This window comes from Macaca thibetana, chromosome 9 (genome assembly GCF_024542745.1).
Source record: "Macaca thibetana thibetana isolate TM-01 chromosome 9, ASM2454274v1, whole genome shotgun sequence".
Lineage (NCBI taxonomy): Eukaryota > Metazoa > Chordata > Mammalia > Primates > Cercopithecidae > Macaca > Macaca thibetana.
The window spans coordinates 48,031,980-48,046,566 of record NC_065586.1 but is presented as its reverse complement, the minus strand read 5'-3'; the positions used below and the strand labels follow the sequence as shown (position 1 = coordinate 48,046,566).

At 43.3% G+C, this 14,587-nt stretch overlaps 1 protein-coding gene across 3 annotated transcripts in view; it reads right to left on the bottom strand.

Annotated features, from left to right (window-relative positions):
• Window positions 1-14,587, bottom strand: part of GRID1 (glutamate ionotropic receptor delta type subunit 1) — a 791,529-nt gene that overhangs the window by 142,964 nt on the left and 633,978 nt on the right. For all 3 annotated transcript variants that reach the window (XM_050803825.1, XM_050803827.1, XM_050803826.1), the window contains 2 exons: window positions 3,248-3,349; window positions 1,603-1,800 (listed from right to left, as the gene is read on the bottom strand). In XM_050803825.1, coding sequence (XP_050659782.1) covers window positions 1,603-1,800; window positions 3,248-3,349 — 300 coding nt within the window. The remainder of the gene's footprint in view (window positions 1-1,602; window positions 1,801-3,247; window positions 3,350-14,587) is intronic.

Here is a 14,587-nt window from a genome sequence, read left to right as displayed (position 1 = left end):
TTTAAACAGTCTCTGAGAGACATAGCCAAGGAGCCCAACAGAGGACAAGTTAAAATATTCTGGCAGTACTGAAGGGCCCAGCTGATTCTGGAGACCACACAGGGTTTCTACAGCAATCTGGACAGATTCGTAATTTCCTTCTCTAATTGAGTGCAGCAACCTAGATTTCAGAGTGAAGAGGATAGATAATAGAATCCATTCAGGCTTAGGGTGCAAGAAAAAAGTCGAGAACAGAGGGAGTCACAAGGGATGAAGGGAGGAGGGATTTATCTGGCCACCCATGGAGGATGCAGTATCAGAAAGGCACAGAAGCCGCAGAGAAAGATGGACCTCAAATACACACACTACGTGGAAAGAACCAGACACAAAAGACCACATCTTGTATGATTCAAAAGACCACATCTTGTATGACACAAAAGACCACATCTTGTATACAAAATGTTCACTGAAGCAACTCTATAAGATACAAAGTAGATTAATGGTTGCCTAGGGCTGGGGGTGGGAATGGCATTAACTATAAGTAGGTATGAAAGATCTCAATGGGGTGACAGAAGTATTCTAAAACTAGATTATAATGAAGGTTGCACAACCCAGTACCTTTACTAAAAATCATTGAGTTGTATATCTAAAATGGGTAAATTTTATAGTGTGTGAATTTATCATAGTAAAGCTGTTTCTTAAAAAGATTAATAGAAATCAGAGGAATGACAAGCCTAGTGTCTGCCTTTACAGATTTAAAAAGCAAAGGGCCTTTGCTGTCAGAGTAAAGGTTCAAAAGAGTCAGAAGGACAACTTGTTGTGGTCATGCAGTGGGCTAGTGATGGTGACATGTAAGATGCTAACAAGATGCATGGGGGTGAACAATGGAGTGGAGCAAAGCAAAGCTCCCTGGAGGCGAGGATGTCAAAGTACTGGGAGTCCAGAGTTGTCTACAGGGATGTCAGAAGTTGTCAGAATGGTGGCAGGAGGAATAATGGAGATGGAGGACTTGAGTCAGATGCCATCATGATCAATGATCATGGGAAAACGACCCAAGGTCATGAGATGACAAGAAGGGGGACATGGTAAGTTGGCCTCATGCCATGAGTTTCAATGAGGATGCAGTTTCTACGGGAGGGAAGAAGAGTACGATTTAAATGAGTATGAGGACCTGCGGGATGCCACACCATCTACCCAGCAATGTAGACACACACATGTGTATGCATATCCTACCTGTGGTCTACGAGGGATAGGAGAATGAGCACTCACCAGTACCCCTGGTAGGAACTAGGTTTCTGCTTCCCACCAGGGAAGGTTCCCTGTAGGGTGTGGGGTGGTTCCCTGAAGGGTGTGCTACAGAGTAGGCACAGTGGATGATAGACTTCAAATGAATGACAGAAGTGGGCAGGGAGGTAACACAGAGTGTCAGGGATGAGGAGATACAAGAGCAGAAATGGATGTAGCAGGGGATTTGAGGACAAAAGAGCCTTTGTGTGTGGAGAATGGTAACTGTGGTCTGTTTAGCTGGTCCCAAGGTTTCCACGGTGCAACTGGTCAAGTTTAGATATTACCCCAGAGGAAGACTAGGGTGCCCCTCCCCCTGGACCTGCTGTGGGGACCTACCTTGCTGATGAGCTCCCCGATCATCCCGTTCCAGGAGGTGTTATGGAGCTGGTGACCATACCTGCCATCAGGGGCTTGATAAATCTCATATTTGAAGCCCAGAGCCTTGGCCAGTGCATCCAGGACATCTATGGAGAACCCTTTGTAGCGCTTGGGCTGTCCTAGGATGTTCTCAGCCACCATCACGAAAGGCTCTTCCTGAGGACAACAGAATGAAGGTTCTCCAATTAAATAACAGGTTCATTAACACATATCTCGAGTGTATTGTTAGAGAGAAAGATCTGATTAAAACATTTGCAGTTCCCCAATTTAGGACTGGAGGCTCAACTTACCTGCCCTTTTCTAAAAGCCGTGTATGGACACTCAAGGAAGAGTGCACAGGATGATCACTCCAATCAGTAGGTCCATACAGAGGAGTGGAGATTCATTTGTCCTATGTTGTTATCCCGGGCTCTGCTCCAACCCCTACTTCCCTGAATAATATGGTTTGTTTTCCTTCCTCCATTTGTAACATCCATGCAGAGTTAGGACCGTGTCCTTAGAATATGCCAAAATTATACAAGGCCCACATAAGAAACATGAAACTTCTCATCCAGGATAATAAGTGGTGATAAAGTTCTGTGACATTAGGTTGAGAGAAGAAGCATTATGTCTACTAGCAATACTAGAAAGTGGATATGGATTAACTGGCCAAGGCCAGACCAGAAGCCAAAGGGTAAGATAGAATTCAAACCCAGAGTTCTGAGTTCAAAGCCATGCCACGCTCACACCTGCACATGTTGTGCTATGCCACATGTGAGCGAGGTGGTCGTCTGAAAAATGCCTCAGCGCTCACCACCATTCCCCTTCCTTCTTGTGTGAAACTGAACAAGGGGCCTTTGGCAAACAGTTCCAGGGAGTATAGCTCATTAATTTAGTGGTGTTGGGAAACAGGGTGTAAAGCTTGTTTGTGGTGTGCAAACAGGGAATGCACAAATACTGCTGCCAAAGATTTCTGAGCCAAGGGAATGCTAGTGTCTGCTGGGACAGAAGGGACATTTGGGCATGTGTGACCCAGTCAATAAGAGGCAAATCTATAACGTCTCCTGCAGTTTTTATAAAAATGTGAAAAAAGCAATTGAAAGGAAGATGCTTTTAAGGTCTCTTACAAATGCAAAAGTCTATGATTCCACGATACCCATGCAGAAAAGTTGCAACTACCAAATGGTCTTCATTCTGAACTTGTGTCACATGAGCCCATCAGTAGTGTTGGGTGCTAGGAGAATGTCCTCCTCCAGCATCTATCTTGGGGTTCTGGCTACCAGAACAGCTCTCCTAAGGACCAGTAGTGGGTCAAGATCCAGTTTACATCCAAGAACAAGGGGAGCAGCTGGGCCCCCTCTGGTCCTCAGAGGAAGCTGTGGGTGAGAAGTCCTTTTCTAGAGCAGCTCAGGGACTTCCTATGGAAAGCACAGAGGTCCTGGGGCAGAAACATCAATCTCACTCTTCCTTTCATTATTCACACAATTAGTTAAATGAAAGGCCTTATGAAAGCTCATAACACTCCTCAAGATTCTCTTCTCCCAAAACCCAGCATGAAACAGAAAGCAGCCTCTGATTCAACAGCCTGGATGGTGTAGCTCCCAGAATGTCCCCATGATCCTACCAAGACAGTCACCACTTTGAGAGTCAATCCTTGGAGGCGGCTGCCCATGGGCCTCTCTTGCAAGCTGCCATTCAAGCCCTTCTCTGAGTCCCACGTCGCCAACTGTGAAGGAAAAATAAAGATTATGAGGGATGGAACTGACACCTATGCACACCTTAGGACCTCAGCTCCTACACTGGGAGCCTGAATTAGGCAGGTAGGATAACAGCAGTCCCCTAGAGTTCCCAGAGACCCAGAGCCATTTTAACACCCTAAAGAGAACAGACATATGGTAAACAGAGTTACATGTCCTCCTTCAGCTCACCTGGATCTCTAGAGCTCAGCACAGCCCTAAAATGAAACCAACTGGTGAGAACTTGTCTCTAAAACAAATGTTTATGTCCAGTTTTATTCTGTTCACCCACAGAGGCCATGTCACTGTGATGCCTGCAAAATACCCTCTTTGTTTAATTATTCCTTTGGCTTGCCCAGGCCACAAGGCCCTTGAGTTCAGCCATTGCTCCCTCCATAGGTAGGATGAGGCTCAGCAGTAAAGCAAGTAGTAAACGCTCAAGTGCACAGCTTGCCTTGCACCCCGGTGCCTATGGCAAGCAGGGTCAAGAGCTTCCTGCCTGTTTTCACTGTGGTGTCAGCTGCTTCATTTTCCTTGATAGGCAAGTAGAGGCTAATGGCAGGGTAAATGTGCTCTGAATCTGCTACATTCTCCTAAGCCTGCAGAGTGTATCCAATAGCCAGATGCATCTCTTACAGTCATCCTAAGGTGGTCACGGAGAACCTACCTTGGCTCAGAAACAATGAGGAGACACAGTTGTTCATGAGACTGCTTCCCCTCCCTGCATCCTTGCAGGGTCTATACAATGACAAAACTTTTGTCTGGGAAATGATTCTCAACTATTAATGGGGAAGACATAACAAAATGCAGATACCCAGCTCCATCTCAAGTCAACTAAATCAGGATCTCAGGGCCTGAGCATAGGAAGTTAATGCCTCCCGAGTGCTCCTGATATTGCAGCCAAGGTTGAAAACCCCTGCTCTTCTAGGTCACTGGCCCTCCAACTTGGATGCATATTCGTATCTCTTCTGGGGGGTTTTATAATAAAATGTACTGAAAGTTGGGTCCTACCCCCAGAGACTCTTATGTAATTGGTCTGTAGTGTACTAGAGATGAATATTTTAGCTCCCCCGGTGATTCTAATGCACAGCCAGAATTGTGAACCACTGTTGTTGATTAAAGCCATGATGCTCAAACTATGATATCCACACAAATCGCCCAGGGATTTTCTATGCACTTTCTGATTCTGGTGCCTGAGATTATTCATGTCTAACAAGCTCCCAGGTGATGCTGCTGCTGCTGCTAATCCATGGACCACCATTTAAATAGCAGGGGGCTAATGGGTCAAACTGCCACAGGCAGTATATACTGTTGTCAGGGAAAAATCCATAAGATCCCCTAGTTAACCTGAAGAGAAGAAGAACCCCAGTGGAAAAGTGCTACTGGGAGCCCTAAAGGAACCACCAACTATTCCACTTAAGAATGCTTCTACTCTCTCAGCATTTCCCATGGTTCTGACATCTGCAGCAGGGTCTGCACACTGAGCCCTGACTATAAGGCCATAGAACCTGAGGGGCCATTCCTCCTGAAAGAGACAACAACTCTGAGATATAAAGTAAAACCACCAGAATAAGAGATGGAGTTCTAGAGTCAGTTTAACAGAAACCTGGAATTTCCTGTTGTCACCTTGGACATGATGCCCAACAAGACCCACTCCATCCTAAATAATAGGATGCCTTGGTGTGATGAATAAATAAATTAGTAAAAAACATGGCCATGTACCCTGAAGAACCACCCACCACCACCACCACTAATTAATTTGGGGGCATTGAGATAAAGAACAAGTGAAGATCTACCCAAAATTCTGCTTAAAGACCTTGAAGATACCAATATACCACACTTTGGGTAATGATATAGTTTAAAAAAAAAAAAAAGCAAAAATCATGGCTATTTCTCCATTGGATCTTAAGAAATAGGCTGGGAGCTGTGGCTTATGCCTGCAATCCCAGCACTTTGGGAGGCCAAGGCGGGTGGATCACTTGAGTCCAGGAATTCAAAATCAGTCTGGGCAATATGGTGAAATACTGCCTTTATAAAAAATAAAAATAAATTAGCCAGGTGTGGTGGCATGCACCTGTAGTCCCAGCTACTTGGGAGGTTGAGGTGGGAGGTTCAATTGAGACCAGGAGGTCAAGACTGCAGAGAGCCGTAATTGTGCCACTGCATTCCAGCCTGGGCAACAGAGTGAGATCCTGCCAAAGAAAGAAAGAAGGAAGGATGGAAGGAAGGAAGGAAGGAAGGAAGGAAGGAAGGAAGGAAGGAAGGAAGGAAGGAAGGAATTGAGAGAAGAAGGAAGGAAGGAAGAGAAAGAAATACAGAAAGAAAGCGGGGGGAGATTGAGAGAGGAAAGGAAAGGAAAGGAAAGGAAAGGAAAAAGGAAAGGAAAGGAAAGGAAAGGAAGAAATTGCATGAAGATGCAGAATCGATTCCTACAGCTGGATTAAAATGCTTGTCAGAGGGAAGAGGACAAATTCAGACAAATGGGGCCAAAGGGTTGATTGCCTCTATTCTTTGGATGTTCTACTATGGACTCACTGGGGCAGGAGTGGATATTTATTTGGGGTGCCTGCATCTGCACTACCTTAACTGCTTAGCCCAGGTGCTGGAGCTGCTTAGCCCTGATGTGTATGCTGCTACTTCTCCTGGGTGTGGGTGGAGTTGTAGAGGTCTTCTTGACCATCCCAATGGCTCATAAAGTCATAACAGAAGCCATCTTGTCCTAATGATGATGCAACCATTCCAGACACTCCATACTCTATCTTGCACCAGGACCCTTTTGCCTAACATCTGCTGCCAAACCTTCCTGGCACAGTGAAGGGGCATCTTAATTCTCTACTGTCTTGGCTTGAGTGAGTGTTTGGAATGGGGGTCTGTGCATCTTGATCAAGAAGGCCTTCTCTGTCTTTCTACTGGGATTGTAATCAGAAATTAGAATGGAGGATGGAGGCAGGAAGAAACAGTTGGGATGAAGCCCTGAACATCATTCTCTACTTCTGGCCCACTGCTTGGCTCTAGGAGGCACCACCTCAGTCCCCCTAGATCTTTGCAACAGCTTTCTCATTGGTTTCATTACTCTCAACCTCTCTCTCTTACAGCTCATCCTTCAATAGGCAAGTGGGTACCCTTACAACAAATAAACTCAAATATGAACTATATTAATTAAACTATTCTAATGAATTCCTTTTTCCTACAGAATAAATCCTAAGACTTTTAAACTTGGCCTAAAAGAAAAGGAAAAGCCTTCCCCATCCAGAGCCAATCCTGACTCTCAACCTCACTTTAGTTTATGTAGTTACAGTATACTACAATCCCCAAAACTACTCCTCCTTTCTCAGGCACACCACATTCCCTCCTGATATTTGTATCTGGTTTCCTTCTGCCTGGAACGCCCTTTCTCTTCTTCTGGGTCTGGTAAACTCTTACTTGTTTGTTGAAATGAGATTTCACTTTAGAATAGTTTTAGATTTACAGAAAAGTTGTAGATGCTGTGCAGAGAATGTCAATAGATCGATACCCAGTTTTTCCCATTGTTAAGATATAACATTAGAATGACACATTTATTACAACTAATGAATGTTCAGCCTAATATCCATGATTTATGCAAAACTGCAATAGAAATGGAATAGAAGGATCTCCAGTTCCTTCTACTCTTGGCCTATGTCAGTGAGTCAGCTGTGGCATTGGGCTTTCTTGCCATGTTCTCTGGGGTCAAAACCCTGTCTTCATAAGCTGTCTAGAGCCTCAGGCTCCTGGGCTGGACTTGGCCTTTCTCATTCCCATCTCAGGGTCTCCAACCTTGCCTCGAATTCCAGGCTCTCCTCTCCAACATTAACTTCTGTAACTGAGGAAGAAGACAGGAACTTGGAGGTGAACTTAGCAGACGTTCATGAGTCAGTAGACCTATGTTCTAGTTGTTGTCATCACTTATGTGAGTGACCTCAGACAGCACTTGACAGCACAGTGCTTGAAACATAGAAAGAGTCAATAAATATTTTTTCAACAAAAATTGAAAGTACACTTTACTGAGATTCCATCATTTTCTTTTCTTTTTTTTTAGACAGGATCTCACTCTGTTGTCCAGGATGGAATGCAGTGGTATGATCATGGCTCACTGCATCCTCTGCCTCCTGGGCTCAAGTGATCCTCCCACCTTAGCCTTCCAAGTAGCTGGGACTACAGGAGTGCACCACTACATCCTGCAAATTTTTCTGTATTTTTTGTAGAGATGAGGTTGTGCCATGTTGCCCAGGCTGGTCTCAAACTTCTGGGCTCAAGAGATCCACTGACCTCAGCCTCCCAAAATGTTGGGATTACAGGCATGAGCCACTGTGCCCAGCCGATTCTATTTTCTTATCTATGAAATGGGAAATAAAAATCTTCCTTGCCTACCAAATTGAGGGGCTGTTCAAAGAAGAAAATAACTTTGAAATAGTCTATTATAAAATAGCTTAATTAAAAATCACAAAGTAAAGAACCAGGATTTAAGACTGTATACAATATGGCCTCAATTATGTTTTTTTTTAAAGCAGTGGTAAAAATGGGAGAAGATACATTAAAATGTGATATGTGGATATATGTGTTACACATAGGTGATGGAATTATAAGTAATCATTACTACCTTCTTTATCCTCTTCCTGATTTTAACAGGATTTTCACTAATAGGAAGTAAAATAAGCTTTTGATAAAAATAACTAGCATAGATGATTGAGCAATATCCTATCACATGCACTTGTACGACTGAAAACTGCATGATGGGGGAGCAACTGGAGTCAAATTACCTGTCAATATGTCAAGGCCAATCTGAGAGTCAGAACCCAATAAATCAGTGCTTTGGCTCTAAGGAATTTTGGTCTAGGGGTTCCTCATCATGAAGGGGCATATGGCTAGTTTGACCAGCACAGCTTCTCATATTCTAGGATCTCTCCAAGACAGTGGGAGCTCTGTAAACTGTTGGGTTGGGAGATAGGAAGTGCCCACAGCTGAGGCCCAGATCCGTGAAGATAAGCAATCCAAGTAATCATTCTCCACTGAGAAAGAGGAGCAGCTCCAAATCATTTTAGTTAATATTCAGACAACCTTAATACAAGAAGGCCATGTAAATTAAAATGGAATTTCATGAAGGAAAAACAATTCTTCCAAGCCTATTATCATGCTTATCTCTTCATCTAAAAGTGGTTAGGACTTAAAAAGTATTTTTGTTTTGTTTTGTTTTGCTTTAATACAGACTTCTCTTTCTCCCTAGCCTTTAGGCATCCTGTACCCTGGCAAAGCAAGAAAAAAAATACTTCAAAGCAAAAAATCAAAATTCTGCCTTTCAAACACATCAAAGTGCAACAATGTTCCAGGATTCAGGATCCTTCATATTGAGTAGGAAAGTTTATTATTCCCTCACATCAGACAGAAGCCAAGTGCTCCAAGCTGAGTGAATCTCCCCATTTCCACAAAACTGTGTGCTCTTGCCCAAATCTTAAGACAACAGTGGTAAACCTCCACCATTTCTGGGCAAGGCCATCCGTCTGTGATTCAAAATATAAGGCCAGAACATAGAAAAGCAGGGTTCACATGAAATAATCCAGTGGAATATTTTTAAGTAAATGAAGGCTTTAAATGGATTACCAGCTCTGTAGTCAACCAAGATCAGAAGAGACTTGCATCCCACCCCCATCCTGAGGGTGTCTGGCGCTCCCCACTCCGAATGCTCAAGAAAATGTTTCAGTCAATAAAAGCCAAATGAGGCCGATTGACTTGATAAATGGGAAGCCAGAAAAACCTTTTACCCAAAGAAGTCCCGACACTTAGTCATACAGCTCGAGACCATTTCATTTGTACCTAAGTGTGTCTACTCTGACTTCCCCTTGTATTTTGCAGACAGAATTTTGTTTACAGGATCGATGAATTTATGGCCACGGACACCCACTTTTGACAGCTGACCTGTCGAGATCAGTGCCTGAAAAACTAATTTCCAGCACTATTAAACAAAACAAGTACTGCTGCTATTTGATAAGACAGCTACGGTTTTCATTCATTGCTGAGATCTGCTCTACCCAAACCAGAAATGTGGATGGAGCCAGAGGTTACAGCACAATCATCACTTGAAAGGAGATATATGGCCTCAAAATCTGATTATGACAAACAACTGTGCAAGAGATCAGCCAATTGGAGAATATATTTCACAAATCACTGGTCTCAGGAAAATATATTTCCCAAGTCAACGGGGCTGTTCTTCAAGTTAGTGTTTCTGAGTTGTAAGATGTGGGGATTTGGGACTTTGTGGCCCTGTCCTTAATAAATGCAGGGTTATTAACCCTAAATGGGACAGGTGTCCTTTGGAAGATTGGGCTTCGTGTTCTGTAGACTAGTTATAAAGGTGTCTTAAAGTATCATTCTCTTTTCATGGGGAGGGAGGATAGAAAGAGGTGGCAATCTAACTGTTTTACAGCCCAGGGACAGAATATAACCAATTTCATATAGAGAGCATTGTATATTCCTGCGAAGGGAAGGACAGAGGAAGGGAGGAAGGAAGGAAGGAAGGAAGGAAGGAAGGAAGGAAGGAAGGAAGGAAGGAAGGAAGGAAGGAAGGAGGGAGGGAGGGAGGGAGGGAGGGAGGGAGGGAGGGAGGCAGGGAGGGAAGGAAGGAAGGAAGGAAGGAAGGAAGGAAGGAAGGAAGGAAGGAAGGAAGGAAGGAAGGAAGGAAGGAAGGATGGATGGATGGATGGAGGGAGGGAAGGAAGGAAAGGGAGGAAGCAAGAGAAGGAAGGAAGGAGACAAGGCAGGAGGGAGGGAAGAAGGGAGGTAGTGAAGAAGAGAGAGAGGGAGAAAGGGAGGGAGGGAGGGAATGAAGAAAGGAAGGAGGTAAAGAAGGAAGGAAGGAAGGAGAGAAGGATGGAGGGAGGGAAGGAGGGAAAGGGAGGAAGCAAGAGAAGGAAGGAAGGACAGAAGGCAGGAGGGAGGGAAGGAGGGAGAGAGCAAAGAAGGGAGAGAGGGAGAAAAGGAGGGAGGGAGTGAGAGAAAGAAGGAAGGAAAGAAGGAGAGAGGGAGGGAGGGAAGGAAGCAGGGAGAAAGGAAGGAAGGAGAGAGGGAAGGACAGAGGAAAGGAATGAGAGAGGGAGGGAACAAAGGAAGGAAGGAAGGAAAGAAGGAAGGAAGGAAGGAGGAGGAGGGAGGGAGGAAGGAAGGAAGGAGAGAAGGAAGGAAGGCAAGGAGGAAGGAAGGAAGGAGAGAACGAGGGAGGGAGGGAGGGAGAGAGGGAGAAAGGAAGGGAGAGAAGGAAGAAGGAGGAGAAAAGGAAGGAAGGAAGGAGGGAGGGAGGGAGGGAAGGAAGGAAGGAAGGAAGGAAGGAAGGAAGGAAGGAAGGAAGGAAGGAAGGAAGGAAGGAAATAACCCCAAATCTCACGTTTAAGAATATCCAACAGGACAATGGATCAATAAGCTACACAGTCACAATTTTACAGCTCAGTGACAAATACTTTGTTGGTAAGCTTGTCTCAAGATAGTATTGGAAAGCAAGAGGTGAAGATTTTATGGCCATGTCTATCAGACCTCACAACCACATCTGAAATCCCATAAGAGCTGTGTTCTCATCAACCAGTGACTGCCATGATCTGAGTGCAGATGGCCCCAGCCTCAGTGATGATGGCCATAGTGGGTCTGTCGTTATGTCAGTGCATGGGCTTTTCTAAAACAATAAGTCATATTTTAGGGGTTTTTTTCTTTGTTTACTTTTATTGGAAAGCAAATGGGCTCAGAGTATGTTTCAAAAGATCACAGCCTTAAATAAGGGTAAGGTGAAACAGAACTCACTATCTTGAATCAGCTTAAATTGGACATTCGGCCAGCACTGATACCAGATAATCCACTGCAAGTCTTAACCTTCAGCTAAATGCAGGAACAACATGTTTAGATACAAACACAGCACCTGGAAAGGAGACTGTGAACATCTGAGGGTAGAATATTAATATTGGTAGCCAGGATTCCCGAAGTAAGGTATAACTTGAGAGTTCATTTTGGGAATCCCAGCATATCAGAGTTAATGAACCTGGGCCTTGGAGGGTATGAGTCACAGGTGTTGGCAGTCAGAGCCGAATTAATACACCCACTGAGGAAGGGGCTAGGACCACTCTTGAATATCTCAGGCATGTGAATAGGAAGGGGTGATTATCACTCTCTGAGATGGAGAGAATTGAGAGTATCCATCTCAGTTAGGACCATTTGCACAAGGAATTGAGACTTTGGTGTGAAAGACACACTATTTTAAAAACAAGTCCTAGAAGGACGTGTGTTAAGTGTCCAGAGGACAGAGCTGTAAGAAACTAAAAGAAGAGTGAAATGGACAGGAGGGCTATGATATACACGGGCTTTTAAAAAACCTTTAGCAAGGATGAGGAAAAGATACTTCCCAGTGGGGCAGGAGAGAAAGGCAATGAAAACTAGCAGAAATGCCTTCTGCACTGGCAAGAGATCACTCGTAGTGAAGGCAAAGGAAATGCTCAAGCTCTGGCTTCCACTACCTTAAAGCCCAGGCCACGAAGGTCTCAGTGGGCTCACACAGGATAAAAGGACCGACCAACTCTAGTAATGCTGTCAGTGGAGCCTTTTGTCATATTAAGAGCGAGGATGGAGGCAGGCAGTTCCACTTCTGCTTAAGATATAGAAAGGAGCAAGAGGATTTGGGAACAACAACAACAGTAAAGCCAGATAATCAACTAACCATACATATATATAAAGTTAGCCTATAAGACACTTGCAATCACAAAACCACCCTTTGAACTGAATTTCAAATGGTACGAAACCCCTTCAAGCAGAGACAGGATGCAAGAAGTGTTTCTGCTCTATGGCAGAGCATGGAGCAAAAGCAGGTGGTAGTTATAAAAGTGAGTAAGAAGAAAAAACCCTGGAATTTTAACAATCTTAAAGGTCAAGTGTGGATCTTTAACAGTCAGGATCCCTGGGCCCTAGACTCAAGGGAGGCCACATCTACTCATCAGCCCTTCTCCATCAAACTTCCACTGGATGGAGCAGGAAAAAGAAAAATGTAAACTACCATCCAAAAGTTATAGGAAAAATATCAAACATGTGTGTACCCAATAAAGGATATGTATCAAGTACACATAAAGAAAACTCACAAACAACCCATTTTAAAATATAGAGAAAGGACTTATTTTTCCAATGAGAAAGACATGTGATAGGCCAATATGCACATGAAAACATACATGCTCCACATCATGAGTCATCAGGGAAATGCAAAGTAAGGTCACAAGGCAATACACTAAATCTCACTCGAATGGCTAAAATCAAAGACTGATGTTACCAGGTGTCACTGAGAATCTGGCAGGCAAATTCTGCAGCCACATTGGAAGACACTTTGGCAATTTCCTATAAAGTTAACATACAATGTTAAGCCCAGCGATTCCACTCCTAGACATTACATAAGGGAGATGTAAACCATGTCCAGACAAAGGTCCACATGTGAATGTTCATAGAAGCTGTATTCATAATAGCCAAAAAATTGAAACTCTCCAAATGTGGATCAGCTGGTGAATAGATAAACAAAGTGTGGGATATTTACACAACAGAGTACTACTCAGCAATAAAAAGCAACAAGCAACTGACACACACAACAACATGGATAAAGCTCAAAAGCCTTACGCCAAGTGAATGAAGCCAGACATAGGAGAACGTGTGATTTACGGTGCTGTTAATATGGCATTCTCGCGAAGGCAATATTACAGGTACTGAAAACAGATCAGTGTTTGTCTGGAGGTGGTAATGGTAGAAGGGTATCAAATGCAAAGAGGAAGGTGGGACATTTGGGGTAACAAAAGTGTTCTATATTTTGAATGGCCTGGTGCCTACGTTACCATATACATTTGTCAGAGCTGATCAAACACTGTATACCTCAAAAGGATAGATTTATTGCACATACTAAATAAACCATATGGTTTCAAAAGCTTATTTCTTTTTGTGAGATGGTGCACATATAAGCCTAAGCTCAAAGGTAGTTATAAGTAGCTGTTTCTGGCATTGGGTGGAGCAATGGGATTATAGGGAATATTCATCTCTTGCACTCCACAGTCCTATACGGTTAGAATTGTTTTACTGAGAGGAAGCATTGTTTTTATAATCAGAAGAAAAACAATAAAGCAATTTTCATTTTGAAACTGCAGTGCAGTCTAGCTAATGACTGTAATGTTGATTTTGTACCTTTCTTTAATTGTTTCAGGTGTATTGGCTTTTTCTCTCTAAATAAACTGCAAGTTCCAGCAAAGGCATTCTCTATAGTGGGACAAGCCAGGCTGGAATAGTGTTTCTTCCACAGATGAGCCTGGGGACCTTTGGCAAAGTATGAACTGGTCATATTTGTTCTCTGGGCTCAAGTGTCTTCACGTGTTCCAAGTTCCATCAGATATTAGTTATTGTTATTAATAATATGATATCTCCTCTTAAGTCTATTATGCTCGGGCCCATACTAACAGATTTGAGATTCTTGTTGGTTTTAATTGATCCGAATTAATCACCCTATGTGCACTATACCTCAGTCTGAAGTCTGACAAGACACTTCTGACAGTCAATTCTATGAGTTCGTACACTGAAAAAAGTAGCAGATGTCTCCCATTACACTCTCTCAAACTATGAACTGGCTCTTCTCTCTGGAACATCCTTCTCTTCCTTTGTCCTCTGCCTCCTACTTAGACTCAAGGTTCCAGATTATGCCTTATATTTGAAGCTCTGCAAAAGGTTTTCTCATTCAGTGCTCATTTATTTCCAGTGGTTGAAATTTCCTGGGCTGGATTTTCTCTTTTGCATGATTTTCTGTTGGAAACTTACTTTAAGACTTCTAGTCATGGTAAAGTATTAGGATAATAAATATTTTCTTTAAAAACTCGCTTGATATGTCTTTACCACTAGGCCCCTGTGTGTGGTCCGTGGTCCAGGAGCATTGTAGTGTGGCTCCATCCCACATCTACTGAATTAGTTTCTGTATTTTGACAAGATTCCCAGAAGAACATAGGCACAGTAAAGTTAGAGAAGAACAATTTCTATATCATGGTACCATCATTTCTTGCTTGGGACCTTTATGAGCTGCCTTAACTATCCTTCAATTTCTTTCTTATCCACCCCCTATCTAAGCCTCCCTCAACCCAGCAGACAGTTTTCTTTCCTTTTCTTTAAGAAAACTGCTTTATTTCATTCTTCTCAAAATTCTCAAATGGTTTTCAGTTACACTTGGG